Source organism: Delphinus delphis, chromosome 19 (assembly GCF_949987515.2).
Source record: "Delphinus delphis chromosome 19, mDelDel1.2, whole genome shotgun sequence".
NCBI lineage: Eukaryota > Metazoa > Chordata > Mammalia > Artiodactyla > Delphinidae > Delphinus > Delphinus delphis.
The window spans coordinates 41976654-41995255 of record NC_082701.1 but is presented as its reverse complement, the minus strand read 5'-3'; the positions used below and the strand labels follow the sequence as shown (position 1 = coordinate 41995255).

At 36.2% G+C, this 18602-nt stretch overlaps 1 protein-coding gene across 6 annotated transcripts in view; it reads left to right on the top strand.

The window, feature by feature from the left end:
• RHOT1 (ras homolog family member T1) overlaps positions 1-18602 on the top strand; it is a 71403-nt gene that overhangs the window by 22316 nt on the left and 30485 nt on the right. For 5 of the 6 annotated variants that reach the window (XM_059996495.1, XM_059996499.1, XM_059996497.1 and 2 more), the window contains exons 2-8: positions 1208-1266; positions 3643-3724; positions 5956-5999; positions 6298-6351; positions 6507-6559; positions 12328-12436; positions 12735-12836. In XM_059996495.1, coding sequence (XP_059852478.1) covers positions 1208-1266; positions 3643-3724; positions 5956-5999; positions 6298-6351; positions 6507-6559; positions 12328-12436; positions 12735-12836 — 503 coding nt within the window. The remainder of the gene's footprint in view (positions 1-1207; positions 1267-3642; positions 3725-5955; positions 6000-6297; positions 6352-6506; positions 6560-12327; positions 12437-12734; positions 12837-18602) is intronic. The other variant, XM_059996496.1, reaches the window with a different exon arrangement.

Below are 18602 nucleotides of genomic sequence, written 5' to 3'. Positions count from 1 at the left end.
CCAGGGAAACCCTAGACTTGACTTTTGAAATCTATAATTTTCTATTACGGCAGAGATTAACAGGCAGGTGGACTGTTTTCCTCTAGCATCACAAGAGGATTTAGTTGATAAGCATTTGAATATCTAGCAATAGTAATTATATTATCAGAAAATGATGGGAATGAAAGTCAATTTTTAGCAAGAAGATTAAGAATTTAAGTTTGTGCATTAAAAAAAATTTCTAGGTTAGAAAATGTAACAGGAAAGTATCTTTGCTCTTACTAACCCTTTAAATATGATACCCTAAAAAAGAAATGAGGTAAAAATATAAAGAAATAGGCACTCTGCTCTTCTATTGGTGAGGATGTAAATTAGTTTATTCTTTTTTGGAGCTAATTTAACAATGTCTATTAAAACAAAAAAGATCATGCATGCTAACTTGAGTTCCACTTCTAGGAATTTATCCTGTAAAAATACTCATTGCACCATTGTTTATAAAAGTGAAAATCTGAATACTGTTCATTGTTAGGAAATTACGTTAATAAATTATGACATCATACAATGGATTCTTATACAGCTATCAAAAATAATGTAGGAAGCTTTTTAAATGTTAATATAAAGTGCACTATTGCTATTTTTAAAAATTGTGATAAACTATACAAGACAATGTTAAACATTTTAACCTTTTGTAAGTGTACAGTTCAGGGGCATTAAATGTGTTCACAGTGTTGTATAACCATCACCACTTTCTACATCTAAAACTTTTTCTTCATCCTCAACGAAAATGCTATATTTATTAAATAATAACCTTCCCTTTCCCCGTCCCAGGAGATTTAAAAATATTGATGTGGAATACTGTCCAACTACATAATTAAGTGATAAAGGAAGATTGCAAAATAGTATAAATACTCTGATTCTACTGTGGTAAATTATTATTATGTTAAATATAAGTGTAGGAAAATCTGGGAGACTACATATGTTAAACAATGGGGGATACTATGGGAGATTTTTACTTTTATATATTTTGGTAATTTTTTGTTTTAAACAATGAATATGTGTAACTTTACTAAGCAGAAGAAAAAGATATAATTTAAGTATTGTACTAAAACATGCTAATTTGGATGCCTCTGATTTTAGGTAACAAATAACAGACTTCCCCGTGTGGTTGCTAAATTTGAGGTTATGTAGAATCTAAATACTTTATTAAAGTAATTCTTTCTTTTCACAGCTAGAGTTGGGAAGACATCACTGATTATGTCTCTGGTCAGTGAAGAATTCCCAGAAGAGGTAAACATTTTGATTTCTTAACTATATTTAAAATTTTTTAAATTTTATCAAAATTGAGTTAAATAGAATATATTTTTGCATGTGGTTTCTTTCTGATAGTTATGACTTTTAGAAAGGCTTGTGGTAGTTTTTACAAGACATCTTTGAAATATAGTGTAGGAGAAAGAGTCAAACTAGTTCTGAGTTCACTAAGTAAGGCCTTTGTGTTTCTTACTTTTGATCTTGGCTAGGACATTTGTCATCTTGTGCCTTAGTTGTCTCATCTGTAAAATGGGAGCTGAAAGGGATGTTAGAGATATCTAAGCTGTATCATCCTCTCTTAATGTTTTTCATAAGCCCAAAATATAGAACAGATGGAGTATTCCTTTAGTTGAAGTAAGGGTAAAAGGTCTGGCTCCCCGCTTGCCTTCCATCTGACACTCCCCAGTCTTTGAGGCATTAGAACCACTAGAATTCTGACACACATATTTGAAAACCTCAAATATTATCCACCTGCATCATTTTACAAATAAAAAATCTAATTCATTCCACCTTTGCCTACCTCAAAGGATTGTTATGGATCTCAAATGAGATAAGCTTAGTAATAATAGAGTGCCGCCAAAAGTTAGGTGGTTTTGTTATTGCTGGCAATGTATTTATTTATTACATTTTGGAAGTTCCAGTATGGGGGACTGTTGGCTAAGGCCTTATGTAACGTTAAGATATTGTTATGAGGAATGGGATCAATGCAAAAGGGATGAAAATTATTTCTTTTTATTTTCTTTCTTCACATGGTAGGTATTATTAGTGCCACGGTTTACATTTATCATTTCTTTACTCTTGTTTAATTAGGAATATCTGTTCAATTTTGCTGTTTAGAGAGGAATTTGATGTATTACGTGGTAGTTATTTCAAAAATTACAACTGCCATGTGACCACTCATTGTTTACTTTTTTTTTTTTTAATTTATTTTTATTTTTGGCTGCCTTGGGTCTTTGTTGCTGTGTGCGGGCTTTCTCTGGTTGTGGCGAGCGGGGGCTACTCTTCATTGCGGTTCGCGGGCTTCTCATTGGGTGGCTTCTCTGGTTTCAGAGCATGGGCTCTAGGCACGCAGGCTTCAGTAGTTGTGGAACTCGGGCTCAGTAGTTGTGGCTCGCGGGCTCTAGAGCGTAGGTTCAGTAGTTGCAGCACATGGGCTTAGTTGCTCCACGGCATGTGGGATCTTCCCAGATCAGGGCTCGAACCTGTGTCCCCTGCACTGGCAGGCGGATTCTTAACCACTGCGCCACCAGGGAAGTCCCACTCATTGTTTCTTTTGCTTTTTTTTTCTCTTAAATAAGATAGTTAAATAAATCATAGCTTAATTTGTAAAATGGAGTGTACTTTCATATGTGGTGTGTGGAATCAGTAACGTTAATTAGGATCACTCAGGTTATAATACCTAAAAGTTTTCTATGATAGTTTAATTTAGTTTAAATTGTCTTTTTGTTTTATTTATTTTGTTTTTATTTTTTCTTTAATTCTTTTATAAGTTTATTTATTTATTTATTTATATTTTTGGCTGTGTTGGGTCTTTGTTGCTGCGCGCAGGCTTTTCTCTAGTTGCGGCCAATGGGGGCTACTCTTTGTTGTGATGCGCGGGTTTCTCATTGTGGTGGCTTCTCTTGTTGTGGAGCACAGGCTCTAGGCACGTGGGCTTCAGCAGTTGTGGCACGCAGGCTCAGTAGTTGTGGCTAACGGGTTCTAGAGCTCAGGCTCAGTAGTTGTGGTGCACGGGCTAAGTTGTTCCATGGCATGTGGGATCTTCCCAGACCAAGGCTTGAACCTGTGTCCCCTGCATTGGCAGGCGGATTCTTAACCACTGCGTCACCAAGGAAGTCCAGAATTGTCATTTTAGCATAGTCCTTTTGGGCGTGGATAAGGAGTTTTTCTAAGTAATAGGGTCATTAAGCATAAGGCTTGTGTAGCCAGTTATCTTCTAGAAGAAATGATTTTGATAATTTATTAATTTATTTGAGGATTATTTTAGATTAACATAGGTCTTCATTTGCAGAGTATCTTAAGCCTTCAACAAAATAGAATGAAAACTACATTTAAAAAATCTAATTTTTAAACACCAAATTAATTTAGGAGCTGAAGTATCCTTAATATGTCCTGTGCCCACATAGGTATAAATGTGCATGTTTTTTTTAAAAACATGTTTTATCATATAGTTTTCATATATATTTGCATCTGTGGTAAAGCATAAAAATAAGCATTTAAAAGTACAATAAATACTTGTAAAGATAAGTATTGGCAAAAGGGGCTAATATATGGATAAATTTACATAATCTGTTAACAAGTTTGATTGATAATATTCAAAGGTTTTTCCTTTTTTATATTTGTTTGCAAATGAAGGTTCCTCCCCGGGCAGAAGAAATCACCATTCCAGCTGACGTCACCCCTGAGAGAGTTCCAACGCACATTGTAGATTACTCAGGTAGTGAATGTCTTCTTGTAGGTGAAGCTGTAGAGTTAATTTAATAGTCCTTAAAAAGGTACTTAAATGAGCTTTAAAAAATGTTTTAAGAGGGGTGTTCCTTTTCTCTAGCAGTAAATGATCATTTACTATTTTTGTGTTACCCCACACCCCACGAAAAGCAGTTCTCTGTCCCTAATTTACCAAGTTGGATTCTGTAATAACGAAAAAGAAGGAGGGATGGCAAATGACCAGACAAATGATACCCTCCTTGAATTTGCATGTTTGCAAAGAGAAGTTCTGTGTTAATTTTGTTATCAGACATTCAGGCATGCTCTGATGATGTAGAAAGCGTTCTAATTTGAAAAATTTTTGAGTTCTAAATTTGTTTTTTAATTTGTCAGACTTTGTCCTTAAAAAAAAAAAAGCTAAAACAGTTATCATCTTGCTTACAGTATATGATAATGGAAGCACATCTATATTGCCTTTAATAATGTAAAGTTTTTCTACACACTACTACTTTACTTTTTAGTCATTAAATTATTTTACTTTGTTCTGGGACTTCTTTTGGAAAGAAAGGGAAGTTGTAATAGGTGTACCACTCTGATGAGAGATGTTGATACTGGGGGAAGCTATATATGAAGGCAGGAGGTATATGGGAAATCTCTGTACCTTCCACTCAGTTTTGCTGTGAACCTAAAACTGCTCTAAAAAATGAAATCTATTTTTTAAAATGGGTATAACTGCATTAGTAATACTTTGTTTTGCTGAGCTGGTATTCCATATATTCCAAAAGTGAAATACTTTGCAGTCTGATACATATGACTGTTGAACACTTAAAATGTGTCTGGTCTAAATTGAAATGTGCTCTAAGTATAAAATATAAGTGGATTTAGAAAATGAAAAAAGGAATATACGATATCTCATTAATAATTTTTCTATTGATTACATATTGAAATTTTAATATTTTTGTTATTTTGGGTTAAATTAAAAAGTCATTTTACCGTTCCTTTTTACTTTGTTTAAGGTGACTACTAGAAAATTAAAAATTTCATGTATGGCTTGTATCATATTTCTGTTGGACAGCACTGTACTAGAAGCTGAGGGGAGTTGGATGTTTTCTGCTACAATCAGTCTCATAACTAGCTTTATTTACAGAATTATTCTTTTTCAATATGTGTAGCCACATACTTAGATTCACTTTAGTATTAGAATTGAGGCCTTAACACGTTGATTACTCAACATTTGAGAAGATATTTAAAATATGGCCAATTTTTTAGCATAAATTGAAATACCATGTACTCATTTGTGATATTAGTTTGTATGTCAGAAATAACGTGCATTTTGGGGGGAAACAGTTAACGTAAAGTGATCTAAATTAATATGTCAACAATTGCTTTGGTCTTCATTTGTTTACTTCTCCATTCTAGCTATATGTTGCACCTATCCCCTGCACCTGTGGGATTATAGGCATATCCACCCATTGAGATCCGTTCTAGCCAGAGATATGGGCCAGTGAGGGAATTTTTTTTTTTTTTTAATTTATTTTGGCTGCTCCGGGTCTTAGTTGTGGCACTTGGGATCTTAGTTGTGGCACTTGGGATCTTTTAGTTGAGGCATGAGGGCTTCTTAGTTGCGGCACGTGAACTCTTAGTTGGGGCATGCATGTGGGATCTAGTTCCCCATCCAGGGATCGAACCTGGGCCCCCTGCATTGGGAGTGCTGACTCTTACTCAGTGGACCACCAGGGAAGTCCCCAGGGAATTCTTGACTCATTATCATGGTCCAGTTTTGCTTCTGAGGCCTGGTTAAGATTACTTCTATCTGCTGTCTAGATCTTAAGCTTATATTGCCCAGATTCTCACCTGGCTTTTTGACTCTGTGTGTATAGACTCTTTGGGCTTCTGACTCTCACTTGGGTTTCTGATCTCTTTTCCCAGTCCCTTCTCAACTCTAGATCAGATGCGGCCCAGATTTATCACACAATGCCTTCTGCTCTTCCTTGCCTGAGTTATCTTCATGTAGACTTGTCTCTCAGTGCCAGCCAGCTTCCTTATCATAGTTCAACTCTGTTTTCTCTGGCTTGCCCTTGTCTTTGCCACTTGTCTGGCACTACACCATGTAAATGACATGAGGGGTGAGGGATGTTTTGTGGGATGTTAGATGGGTGTCATATGGATTTTAGCTTGGCCATTTGTTTTTATGAAAGTGTTTAAAATATGAAAAGAAATTTTTGACTTTGTCATTTGTAGAAGCAGAACAGAGTGATGAACAACTTCATCAAGAAATATCACAGGTAAGTTAAAAAAAAATAGTTCTAGGTTTTCTTGTGGGAAAGCAGTGATGATTCTGTATCTACCATTTCATTCTCTCACTTACCAAGAGGACTTTTTCAGTTCTTTATTGTTACTGCTGACTTTGAGAATGTATTTTTGCTGTAAATCCTTTGGAACCTTTTCCTCTTAGAGGCATGCTAAGTGTTTTAGTTTTCCAATTTTGTTCTTTCTTTGGCCCAAATATATTAGCTAGTTGGTAATTAAATGCTACTTTTGTGTTATTTTAAAATGACATCAATTTGTTAATTTTTCTTGTAGGCTAACGTTATCTGCATAGTTTATGCTGTTAACAACAAGCATTCTATTGATAAGGTATGAATGTATGACATTTTTTCACTATATTTTGTTAAATTTCAGTGGGGGCACTTTTAAAATTGATCCTCAATTTAGAATTTTAGGGGTCAAGGTAGAGTATTTTTCAAAGAAGATCCTCATCGTGGCTTACTTCTTGTTAATTTTCATTTTAGGTAACAAGTCGATGGATTCCTCTCATAAATGAAAGAACAGACAAAGACAGCAGGTAGTTTTTTTCTCTCAAACTTCGTATATTGAAAATTTTCAAACTTAGAGGAAAGTTGCAAGAAATAGTACAATGAACATCTGTAAACTATTCACTTAGATCCACTAGTTAACAGTTTGCCATATGTGCTTTATCTATAGGTCTGTCTGTTTACACACTCACACCTTTTTTGGGAGGAATTATTCGAGGCAGCGCATATATTTGAGAGCAAAACAGAAAATAGAGCTCTGGTATTATAATGTGCCCTCTCTCTTGAGTTGCCCTTTTGAGGATTGGCAATACCCTAAGTCATTGATTGCTCACCATGTGGTATATGTAAGAGCACAGGACTTGGAGGAAAATGAGTGACCTTGGAAATCTGGCTTGGCCTCTTGTGAGCTCTAAAACTTCATTGAGCCTTAGTTTCCTCATCTGTAAGTGGGTAATACTTCTCTTGGCTACATGTGGTTATTTTGAGAATCCAGTGAAATATAATGCATGTATAAGTGCTGTATAAGTTCTCTAAAAATCTTTATAGAGATCTTCATTTAGGAATTCATGCAGGGAGATTTCTTTGAAATTCTTTGGAAGATATATGTATGATAGGGAAAAAGCAAATTGTTTTTTTCTAAGCAGATTGGTGGTCCTAGGTATAAATGTTTTGAGCTTTAAATGGAAACAAAACATTCTTGTGGTATTGTTTAATTGAACATGTTATTTGTGAAGCATTTGAGTCTTTTTCAAAAAAATTTTTATTGAGATATAATTGACATAAAATTATGTTGGTTTCAGGTGTATAACATCATGATTCAGTATTTGTATATGTTGTGAAATGGTCACCACAATAAGTCTAGTTACTATCTGTCATCATACACAGTTAACTTTTAAATTTTTTTTTTTTTTTTTTTTTTGTGGTACGCGGGCCTCTCACTGTTGTGGCCTCTCCCGTTGCGGAGCACAGGCTCCGGACGCACAGGCTCAGCGGCCATGGCTCATGGGCCCAGCCACTCTGTGGCATGTGGGATCCTCCCGGACCGGGGCACGAACCTGTGTCCCCTGCATTGGCAGGCGGACTCCCAACCACTGCGCCACCAGGGAAGCTCCCACAGTTAACTTTTAGTATTTACTCTCTTGGCTACTTTCAAGTATGCTCCACAATATTATTGACTATAGTCACCATGGTGAGCTTTACATCCCTGTGGCTTATTCATCTTATAACTGAAAGTTTGTACCTCTTGACCCCCTTCACCTGTTTCACCGACTCCCACCTCCCACCCACTTCTCTGGGAAGCACCATTCTGTTCTCTGTATCTATGATTTTGGTTTTTTTTTAGATTCCACATATAAGTGAAATCATACAGTATTTGTTTTTCTCTGTCTGACTTAACTGTGCTTAGCCTAATTCCCTCAAGGTCCATCCATATTGTTGAAAACGGCAAGATTCCATTCTTTTTTATTGCTGAATAATATTCCATTGTATATATATTCACATCTTCTTTATCTGTTTATCCATTGATGGACACCTAGGTTGTTTCCTTATCTTGGCTATTGTAAGTAGTGCTGTAAATGAACATGGGGGCACATATATCTTTTCAAATTAGTGTTTTTGTTTTCTCTAGATAAATACCCAGAAATGGAATTGATGGATTGTGTGGTAGTTCTATTTTTAATTTTTTGAGGAACCTCCATAGTGATTGCACCAATTTACATTCCTACCAAGAGTGCACAGAGGTATATGAGGGTTCCGTTTTCTCCACATCCTCACCAACACTTCTTATTTCTTATCTTTTTGATAATAGCCATTTTACCAGGTATGAGGTGATATGTCATTGTAGTTTTGATTTGCATTCCCCTGATGATTAGTGATGTTGAGCATCTTTTCAGGTGCCTTTTGGCCATCTGTATGACATTTTTGGGGAAAAATCTGTATTCAGATCCTCTGCCCATTTTTAAATCAGATTTTTGGGGGTTTTTTTGCTGTTGAGTTTTATGAGTTCTTTGTATAATTTGGATATTAAATTCTTATCTGATATATGATTTGCAAATAATTTTCCCCCATTCAGTAAGTTGTCTTTTAATTTTGTAGATGATTTCATTTGCTGTGTAGAAATAGAAATTTTTAGTTTGATATAGTCCCACTTGTTTATTTTTGCTCTTGTTGCCAGATCCAAAAATTCATCACCAAGACCAATGTCAAGTAACTTATGCCTGTATTTTCTTCTTGAAGTTTTATGGTTTCAGGTCTTACATTCAGGTCTTTGATCAAAATGGTCTTACATCCATTTTGAGTTAGTTTTTTGTGTATGGTGTAAGATAGTGGTCTAGTTTCATTCTTTTGCATGGGGCTGTCCACTTTTCCCAATACCATTTGTGGAAGAGACCATCCTTTCCCTATTATATATTCCTGCCTCCTTTGTCATAAATTAATTGACCATATTGTTTGGGTTCCATTGATCTATGTATTTGTTTTAATGCGAATACCATACTGTTTTGATTACTATAGCTTTGTTACGTAGTTTGAAATCAGGGCGCATGGTGCCTACAGATTTTTTGTTCTTTTTCAAAATTGCTTTGGCTATTCAGGGTCTTTTGTAGTTTCATCCAATAAGATTATTTGATGTATTTCTGTGAAAAATGTTATTGGAATTTTGATAAGGATTGCATTGAATCTGTATATTGCTTTGGGTAATATGGACATTTTCACAATATTAATTCTTCCAGTCCATGAGCACAGAATATTTTTCTGTTTCTTTGTGTCTTCTTCAGTTTCTTTCATCAATAACATACAGTTTTCAGTGTACAAGTCTTTGACCTCCTTGGTTAAATTTATTCCTAGGTATTTCATTCTTTTTGATGCAATTGTAAATGGGATTGTTTTCCTAATTTCTCTTTCTCATAGTTTGTTGTTAGTGTATAGAAATGCAACCAAACTTTGTGTATTGATTTTGTACCCCACCACTTTACTGAATTTGTCTGTTAGTTGTAACAGTTTTTTGGTGAAGTCTTTAGGGTTTTCTATATATAAAATCATGTCCTCTGCAAATAGTGACAGTTTTAGGTGCCTTTTATTTCTTTTTCTTGCCTAATTTTTCTGGCAAGTACTTCCAATATTTTGTTGAAAAAAAGTGGGGAGAGTGGGCATTCTTGTCTTGTTCTTTGAGTCTTTTTAAATGTTAGGAAAACCAGGCTAATATCTATATATTACTCACATCTGGCCCTTTACTTCATTTTTTAGATTTCTTTTTTAGTTGGGCATTTTCATGCCTTGAAACTCTAAAGATCTGTTTCTAAACAGATGAACATGGTGACTCACCCTCTCACGTATTTACTTTGTGACTGAGATGGCATTGTATGTGCTACATCTTGCATCTCTGATGGCTTCTCTTTATCATTGTTTTATCATTAGCATTGTTTTAAAGTCACTTTGTAGTGACTTACTGACAAAGCTGAAAGGAGCTCTCTAGAGCTATACTGTCCGAGGCAGTAGCTTCTAGTCAGTTGTGGCAATTTAAGTAAAATGAAATAAACCGAAAAATTCAGTTTCTTGGACACAGCCACATTTCAAGTGCTTGATAGCCACTTGTGGCTAGAGGTTACAGGAATGGACAGTACAGATAAAGATCATTTCTGTCATCACAGAAGGTTGTATTGGACAGGACTGCCTTGGAGGGAACGATGCCTGTATGCTCCTGACACTTGTTTTTCTTGCTGATTACTTGAACTGTTTCCAGGAGGGACTCTTCAGAGGAGTCAGTTTTGCCAGGATCTATCAAGCACTAGCTTGAACAACTGAATTTTTAAAATGGGCTCTACTATGACAGTTTCCTAAACTGCTCTTTAGAAACTAGCTGGCTAGTCTTGTGGCCCTTTTAGTATGCCATCTGAAAGTGGCTTTCAGTATTTGGAGATCTCTAATTGCGCTTTCTCAGGGGTGGCTATACTTTTACCCCTCCCTGAATCATGTGAGCATATTTATTTCTCTTGTGGTTGATTTGTTCCAAGGTGATCTATTTCTTTAGTGTATGGACTTCACATTTTCCCAATACACTCTTTCGTGGGCCTCATACCTTAAGTTTATATTTGTTACACATATGTTCTTACTTAGGACTTCCTTGTACCATTATCACAGTGCTCCTTAGTCAGATGTGCCCATCACTGTTGCCTGAAGTACTTTAAAACAATATAGATGCCTTTGCTCCACCCTTTGAGTTTTAGAATCAGTAGGTTTGGAGTAGGGCTTGGACATGTGTATTTTTTTTTTAAGATCCATAAATTATTCAGAGCCACGTTTGGTTGTAAAGCACCACATTTTTGGAAACCCTTCTGGCTCTATTAACAATCTATATTTGGGTTATGAAGTGGGCCAGTCCTTTTACACATAATAACCACACTAGGTGGTTAAATAAATGCTTGCAAGTATTTCTTTTGCAATCTGGAGTTCCAGCAAGATGATTTGCTTTCCCTTTAAGCTCTCTTGTGGGATGTACAAATAATTGTTCTACACTGGGCTAGTACTCCTTGGTAATCCCCATTCAGATTTCTGATAAGCCTGTCAGATTTAATTTGTTTAAAACAAAATCCTTAATTCCCTGCCTACTCCCCACTGCCGCCCCCCCCCCCAGATTTCTAAGTCTTTTCTGTCTCAGAAGCTCTATGCATTTTGTCCAGACAAAGAATCTGTTTACTTTTCTTGATTTCTGTTTTCCTTCAATCTCCATATCTAATCTACCCATTGCTCCTGTTTGTTCTACTTCTAAAATATATCTCAAATCTGAATATTTCCTCTTCACCTTCATTGCCCTAATCCAAGATATCACATAAAAAAACTTTTTTATTATTGAAAAAAAATCAGACATATACAGAAGTAGAGAGAATAGTATAACGAATCCCTCTGGATCAGTCATCCAGCTTCAGTAATTAACAACTCATAGCCAGTGTTGTTTCATTTATTACCCCTCCCCTTGGGATCATTTTGAACAAATCAGATATCATATTGTACTGTAAATATTTCAGTATGTATCTCTCAAAGATAACAAATGACTGCATTTTAAAATATCATTTGGATCATATCATTCATCTACTTATAACCCTTCTGTGGCTTCCCTTTTTACACTTAAAATAAACCACACACTCTTTACTGCAGCTGTAATTCCTTTTGTGTCTGGCCTTTGCTCCTCTCTCCAACTCCATTTCATACCTCTTCCCCTTGGACCAGTACTCTTCAGCCACTCTGGCATTTTTCTGTTCTTTGGACTCATGGGAATGTTTTTTCAGTTTGGGGCTTTTGCACATGCTGTCCCTTCTTCCCAGCCAGCTCTTTCTTGGATTTTCACATAACAGATTCCATTTCATCCTTTACTCCTTGGCTCAAATGCCACCTTGTCAGAGAGATTTTTCCCTGATTACCATGTAGAGTTAGCCCCCTCCCATTACTTTATCCCATATCCCCCTGTTTATTTCCTTCATTGCACTTAACAGAATTGGAAAGTGTCTTGTTTGTTTATTTGCTTATTGTCCATTTCCTGATTTTCACTATGAGAGTGAGCAGAGACCTTTTCTGTCTTGTGTCTGTAATGCTTAGAACAGTCCCTGGCTTATAATAGGAACTCAGTAAATATTTGCTGATTATGAACATGCTTTCCAGGGTGCTTGGGCTGACTAAGATAGAGGGTTCATATTGAGGAGATTAAGTAAATCTTATTAGTTAGACTAGGTTACAATGTACATTAAAATATAAATCTAATGTCTTTTGCCTTCCTTATTATTACAATGTGCCCTGTTTATTTCAGGCTGCCTTTGATATTGGTTGGGAACAAATCTGATCTGGTGGAATACAGTAGTATGGAGACCATCCTTCCTATTATGAACCAGTACACAGAAATAGAAACCTGTGTGGAGGTATGCCTTATCATTGGATTTTGAAATTTATAGTTGGTGAGTTCTCACTAAATTGAGGTTCAGAATAGGAGGGAGGGAAGGTGTGGGGTGGAATAAATTTGTTTGTGAAGTCTTGTAAACCAAATAAAACAGAGAACTTGGAGATGGCCTCTGAACTCTTTGTAAACAGTCATATTGTGTTATCCACTAAGAAAAATGCACTTTTTTTCAGTTTCTTCAAGGAATGTTGATAGTTTAAAAAATATTTTTAGCTCTCATAATTGCTTTCAGAGTGAAAAATTTTAAACTTTCTTTTCAGTGTTCAGCAAAAAATCTGAAGAACATATCGGAGCTCTTCTATTATGCACAGAAAGCTGTTCTTCATCCTACAGGGCCCCTGTACTGCCCAGAGGAGAAAGAGGTAAACCCTCCATCCCATCAGGCTGTGTTAGTAGGGGCTGGAATGTGTAGGTAGTAACTCCGTTATGAAAACGATTTTTAGTAACTCTGAAGTATTCATCTAAACTGCTAAATTTAAAATTTATTGCTTACTATACTGTTATATTTTCTAGGTACTTTTCTTCAAAGACATTCATGTTAAATAGTCAGAATAATATTCCAGATCAAATATTATTTCAGGAAGTGCCATTAAAACAAACAGAAGAATTGGCAATTGTAACAACAAAAAGTCCAAAGACTTAACTAATGGTCTACTTGCTTTGCTACAATTAAATCCACAAATCTGTGGGATGAATTGGGAGATTGGGATTGACATATATCCACTAATATGTATAAAATAGATAACTAATAAGGAAGTGCTGTATAAAAAATAAATAAATAAAATAATATTCAAATCAAAAAAAAATCCACAAACTTAAGAACACATACAAGCAAAAAACTTGTGTAATTATTTGAAATGGGTACAATATGTAATACAATTTGAATACTCCCTTTTGTTCCATAGCTTAGAAACACAGTAATTCCTTAATGAAATATTTAAAATTTAACAATATTTTACCGTAGACTTTTTTTTTTTTTTTTTTTTTTTTGCGGTACACGGGCCTCTCACTGTTGTGGCCTCTCCTGTTCCAACGTCGTGCAGGCTCAGCGGCCATGGTTCACGGGCTTAGTTGCTCCGCAGTATGTGGGATCCTCCCGGACCGGGGCACGAACTCACGTCCCCTGCATCGGCAGGCGGACTCTCAACCACTGCGCCACCAGGGAAGCCCTACCATAGACTTTTAAAATTAATTTTTAAATTGAGATGTAACTCACATACCATAAAGTTCACCCTTTTGAAGTGTTCTCTTCAGTGATTTTTAATGTATTCACAAAATTGTGTGTCCATCCTCACTGCCTGACTCTAGAGCGTTTCAAAAGAAACCTTTTACCCACTAGCAGTCACTCCCATTCCCTCCTTCTTCCTTACCCCAGCTTTTGGCAACCAGTAATCTTCTTTCTGTCTCTATGGATTTGCATATTCTGGACACTTCATATAAATGGAATCATACAATATGTGGTCTTCTGTGTCTGGCTTCTTTAATTTATTTATTTATTTTTGGATTTTATTTTTTATACAGCAGGTTCTTATTAGTCATCCATTTTATACACATCAGTATGTACATGTCAATCCCAATCTCCCAATTCATCCTACTACCACCCCCACCCCCACTTCCCCGCCTTGGTGTCCATACGTTTGTTGTCTACATCTGTGTCTCTATTTCTGCCCTGCAGACCAGTTCATCTGTACCATTTTTCTAGGTTCCACATGTATGCGTTAATATACGATATTTGTTTTTCTCTTTCTGACTTACTTCATTCTGTATGACAGTCTCTAGATCCATCCACATCTCTGCAAATGACCCAATTTCATTCCTTTTTATGGCTGAGTAATATTCCATTATATATATGTACCACATCTTCTGTATCCATTCTTCTGTCAATGGGCATTTAGGTTGCTTCCATGACCTGGCTATTGTAAATACTGCTGCAATGAACATTGGGGTCCATGTGTCTTTTTGAATTATGGTTTTCTCTGGGTATATGCCCAGTAGTGGGATTGCTGGGTCATATGGTAATTCTATTTTTAGTTTTTTAAGGAACCTCCATACTGTTCTCCATAGTGGCTGTATCAGTTTACATTCCCACCAACAGTGCAAGAGGGTTCCCTTTTCTCCACACCCTCTCCAGCATTTGTTGTTTGTAGATTTTCTGATGATGCCCATTCTAACTGGTGTGAGGTGATACCTCATAGTAGTTTTGATTTGCATTTCTCTAATAATTAGTGATGTTGAGCAGCTTTTCATGTGCTTCTTGGCCATCTGTATGTCTTCTTTGGAGAAATGTCTATTTAGGTCTTCTGCCCATTTTTGGATTGGGTTGTTTGTTTTTTTAATATTGAGCTGCATGAGCTGTTTATATATTTTGGAGATTAATCCTTTGTCAGTTGATTTGTTTGTAAATATTTTCTCCCATTCTGAGGGTTGTCCTTTTGTCTTGTTTGTAGTTTCCTTTGCTGTGCAAAAGCTTTTAAGTTTCATTAGGTCCCACTTGTTTATTTTTGTTTTTATTTCCATTACTCTAGGAGGTGGATCAAAAAAGATCTTGCTGTGATTTATGTCAAAGAGTGTTCTTCCTATGTTTTCCTCTAAGAGGTTTATAGTGTCTGGTCTTAACATTTAGGTCTCTAATCCATTTTGAGTTTATTTTTGTATATGGTGTTAGGGAGTGTTCTAATTTCATTCTTTTACATGTAGCTGTCCAGTTTTCCCAGGACCACTTATTGAAGAGACTGTCTCTTCTCCATTGTATATCCTTGCCTCCTTTGTCATAGATTAATTGACCATAGGTGCGTGGCTTTATCTCTGGGCTTTCTATCCTGTTACATTGATCTATATTTCTGTTTTTGTGTCAGTACCCATTGTCTTGATTACTGTAGCTTTGTAGTGTAGTCTGAAGTCTGGGAGTCTGATTCCTCCAGCTCTTTTTTTTTTTACCTCAAGACTACTTTGGCTATTCGGGGTCTTTTGTGTCTCCATACAAATTTTAAGATTTTTTGTTCTAGTTCTGTACAAAATGCCACTGGTAATTTGATAGGGATTGCATTGAATCTGTAGATTGCTTTGGGTGGTATAGTCATTTTCGCAGTATTGATTCTTCCAATCCAAGAACATGATATATCTCTCCATCTGTTTGTGTCATCTTTGATGTCTTTCATCAGTGTCTTATAGTTTTCTGCATACAGATCTTTTACCTCCTTAGGTAGGTTTATTCCTAGGTATTTTATTCTTTTTGTTGCAATGGTGAATGGGATTGTTTCCTTAATTTCTTTTTCTGATCTTTCGTTGTTAGTGTATAGGAATGCAAGAGATTTCTGTGCATTAATTTTGTATCCTGCAACTTTACCAAATTCATTGATTAGATCTAGTAGTTTTCTGGTGGCATCTTTAGGACTCTCTATGTATAGTATCATGTTATCTGCAAACAGTGACAGTTTTACTTCTTCTTTTCCAATTTGTTTCCTTGTATTTCTTTTTCTTCTCTGATTGCCGTGGCTAGGATTTCCGAAACTATGTTGAATAATAGTGGCGAGAGTGGACATCCTCGTTTTGTTCCTGATCTTAGAGGAAATGCTTTCAGTTTTTCACCACTGACAGTGATGTTTGCTGTGGGTTTGTCGTATATGGCCTTTATTATGTTGAGGTAGGTTCCCTGTGTGCCCACTTTTTGGACAGTTTTTATCATAAATGGGTGTTGAATTTTGTCAAAAGCTTTTTCTGCATCTATTGAGATGATCACATGGTTTTTATTCTTCAGTTTGTTAATATGGTGTATCACATTGATTGATTTGCGTATATTGAAGAATCCTTGCATCCCTGGGATAGATCCCACTTGATCGTGGTGTATGATCCTTTTAATGTGTTGATGGATTCTGTTTGCTACTATTTTGCTGAGGATTTTTGCATGTATATTTATCAGTGGTATTGGTCTGTAATTTTCTTTTTTTGTAGTATCTTTGTCTGGTTTTGGTATCAGGGTGATGGTGGCCTTATAGAATGAGTTTTGGAGTGTTCCTTCCTCTGTAATTTTTTGGAAGAGTTTGAGAAGGACGGGTGTTAGCTCTTCTCTACGTGTTTGATAGAATTCACCTGTGAAGCCACCTGGTCCTGGACTTTTGTTTGTTGGAAGATTTTTAATCACAGTTTCAATTTCATTACTTGTAATTGGTCTGTTCATATTTTCTATTTCTTCCTGGTTCAGTCTTGGAAGGTTATACCTTTCTAAGAATTGGTCCATTTCTTCCAGGTTGTCCATTTTATTGGCATAGAGTTGCTTGTAGTAGGCTCTTATGATGCTTTGTATTTCTCTGGTGTCCATTGTGACTTCTCCTTTTTCATTTCTTTTTTTTTTTTGCGGTACGCTGGCCTCTCACTGTTGTGGCCTCTCCTGTTGCGGAGCACAAGCTCCGGACGCGCAGACTCAGCAGCCATGGCTCACAGGCCTAGCTGCTCCGTGGCATGTGGGATCTTCCCGGACCAGGGCATGAACCCATGTCCCCTGCATTGGCAGGCGGACTCTCAACCACTGCGCCACCAGGGAAGTCCTCATTTCTGATTTTATTGATTTGAGTCCTCTCCTTCTTTTTCTTGATGAGTCTGGCTAAAGGTTTACCATTTTGTTTATCTTCTCAAAGAACCGGCTTTTAGTTTTATTGATCTTTGCTGTTGTTTCCTTTGTTTGCATTTCATTTATTTCTGCTCTGATCTTTATCATTTCTTTCCTTCTATTAACTTGGGGTTTTGTTTGTTTTTCTTTCTCTAGTTCCTTTAGGTGTAAGTTTAGATTGATTATTTGAGATTTTTCTTGTTTCCTGAGGTAGGCTTGTATTGCTATAAACTTCTCTCTTAGAACTGCTTTTGCTGCATCCCATAGGTTTTGGATCATCGTGTTTTCATTGTCATTTGTCTCTAGGTATTTTTTGATTTCCCCTTTGATTTCTTCAGTGATCTCTTGGTTGTTTAGTAACGTATTATTTAGCCTCCATGTGTTTGTGTTTTTTACGTTTTATTCCCTGCAATTGATTTCTAATCTCATAGCGTTGTGGTCAGAAAAGATGCTTTATATGATTTCAGTTTTCTTAAATTTACTGAGGCTTGATTTGTGACCCAAGATGTGATCTATCCTGGAGAATTTTCTGTGTGCACTTGAAAAGAAAGTGTAATCTGTGTTTTTGGATGGAATGTCCTATAAATATCAATTAAATCTATCTGGACTATTGTGTCATTTAAAGCTTGTGTTTCCTTATTAATTTTCTGTCTGGATGATCTGTCCATTGGCGTAAGTGAGGTTTAAAGTCCCCCACTGTTATTGTGTTAGTGTTGATTTCTTCTTTTACAGCTGTTAGCAGTTGCCTTATGTATTGAGGTGCTCCTATGTTGCGTGCGTATATATTTATAATTGTTATATCTTCTTCTTGGATTGATCCCTTTATCATTATGTAGTGTCCTTCCTTGTCTCTTGTAACATTCTTTATTTTAAAGTCTATTTTATCTGATATGAGTATTGCTACTCCAGCTTTCTTTTGATTTCCATTTGCATGGAATATCTTTTTCCATCCCCTCACTTTCAGTCTATATGTGTCCCTTGGTCTGAAGTGGGTCTCTGGTAGCCAGCATATATATGGGTCTTGTTTTTGTATTCATTCAGGGAGCCTGTGTGTTTTGGTTGGAGCATTTAATCCATTCACGTTTAAGGTAATTATCAATATGTATGTTCCTGTTACTGTTTTCTTAATTGTTATGGGTTTGTTTTTGTAGGTCCTTTTCTTGTGTTTCCTACCTAGAGAAGTTCCTTTAGCATTTGTTGCAGAGCTGGTTTGGTGGTGCTGAATTCTCTTAGCTTTTGCTTGTCTGTAAAGCTTTTGATTTCTCCATCGAATCTGAACGAGATCCTTGCTGGGTAGAGTAATCTTGGTTGTAGGTTCTTCCCTTTCATCACTTTAAATATATCGTGCCACTCCCTTCTGGCTTGTAATGTTTCTGCTGAGAAATCAGCTGTTAACCTTATGGGAGTTCCCTTGTATGTTATTTGTCATTTTTCCCTTGTTTTCAATTTTTCTTTGTCTTTAATTTTTGTCAGTTTGGTTACTGTGTGTCTCGGCATGTTTCTCCTTGGGTTTATCTTGTCT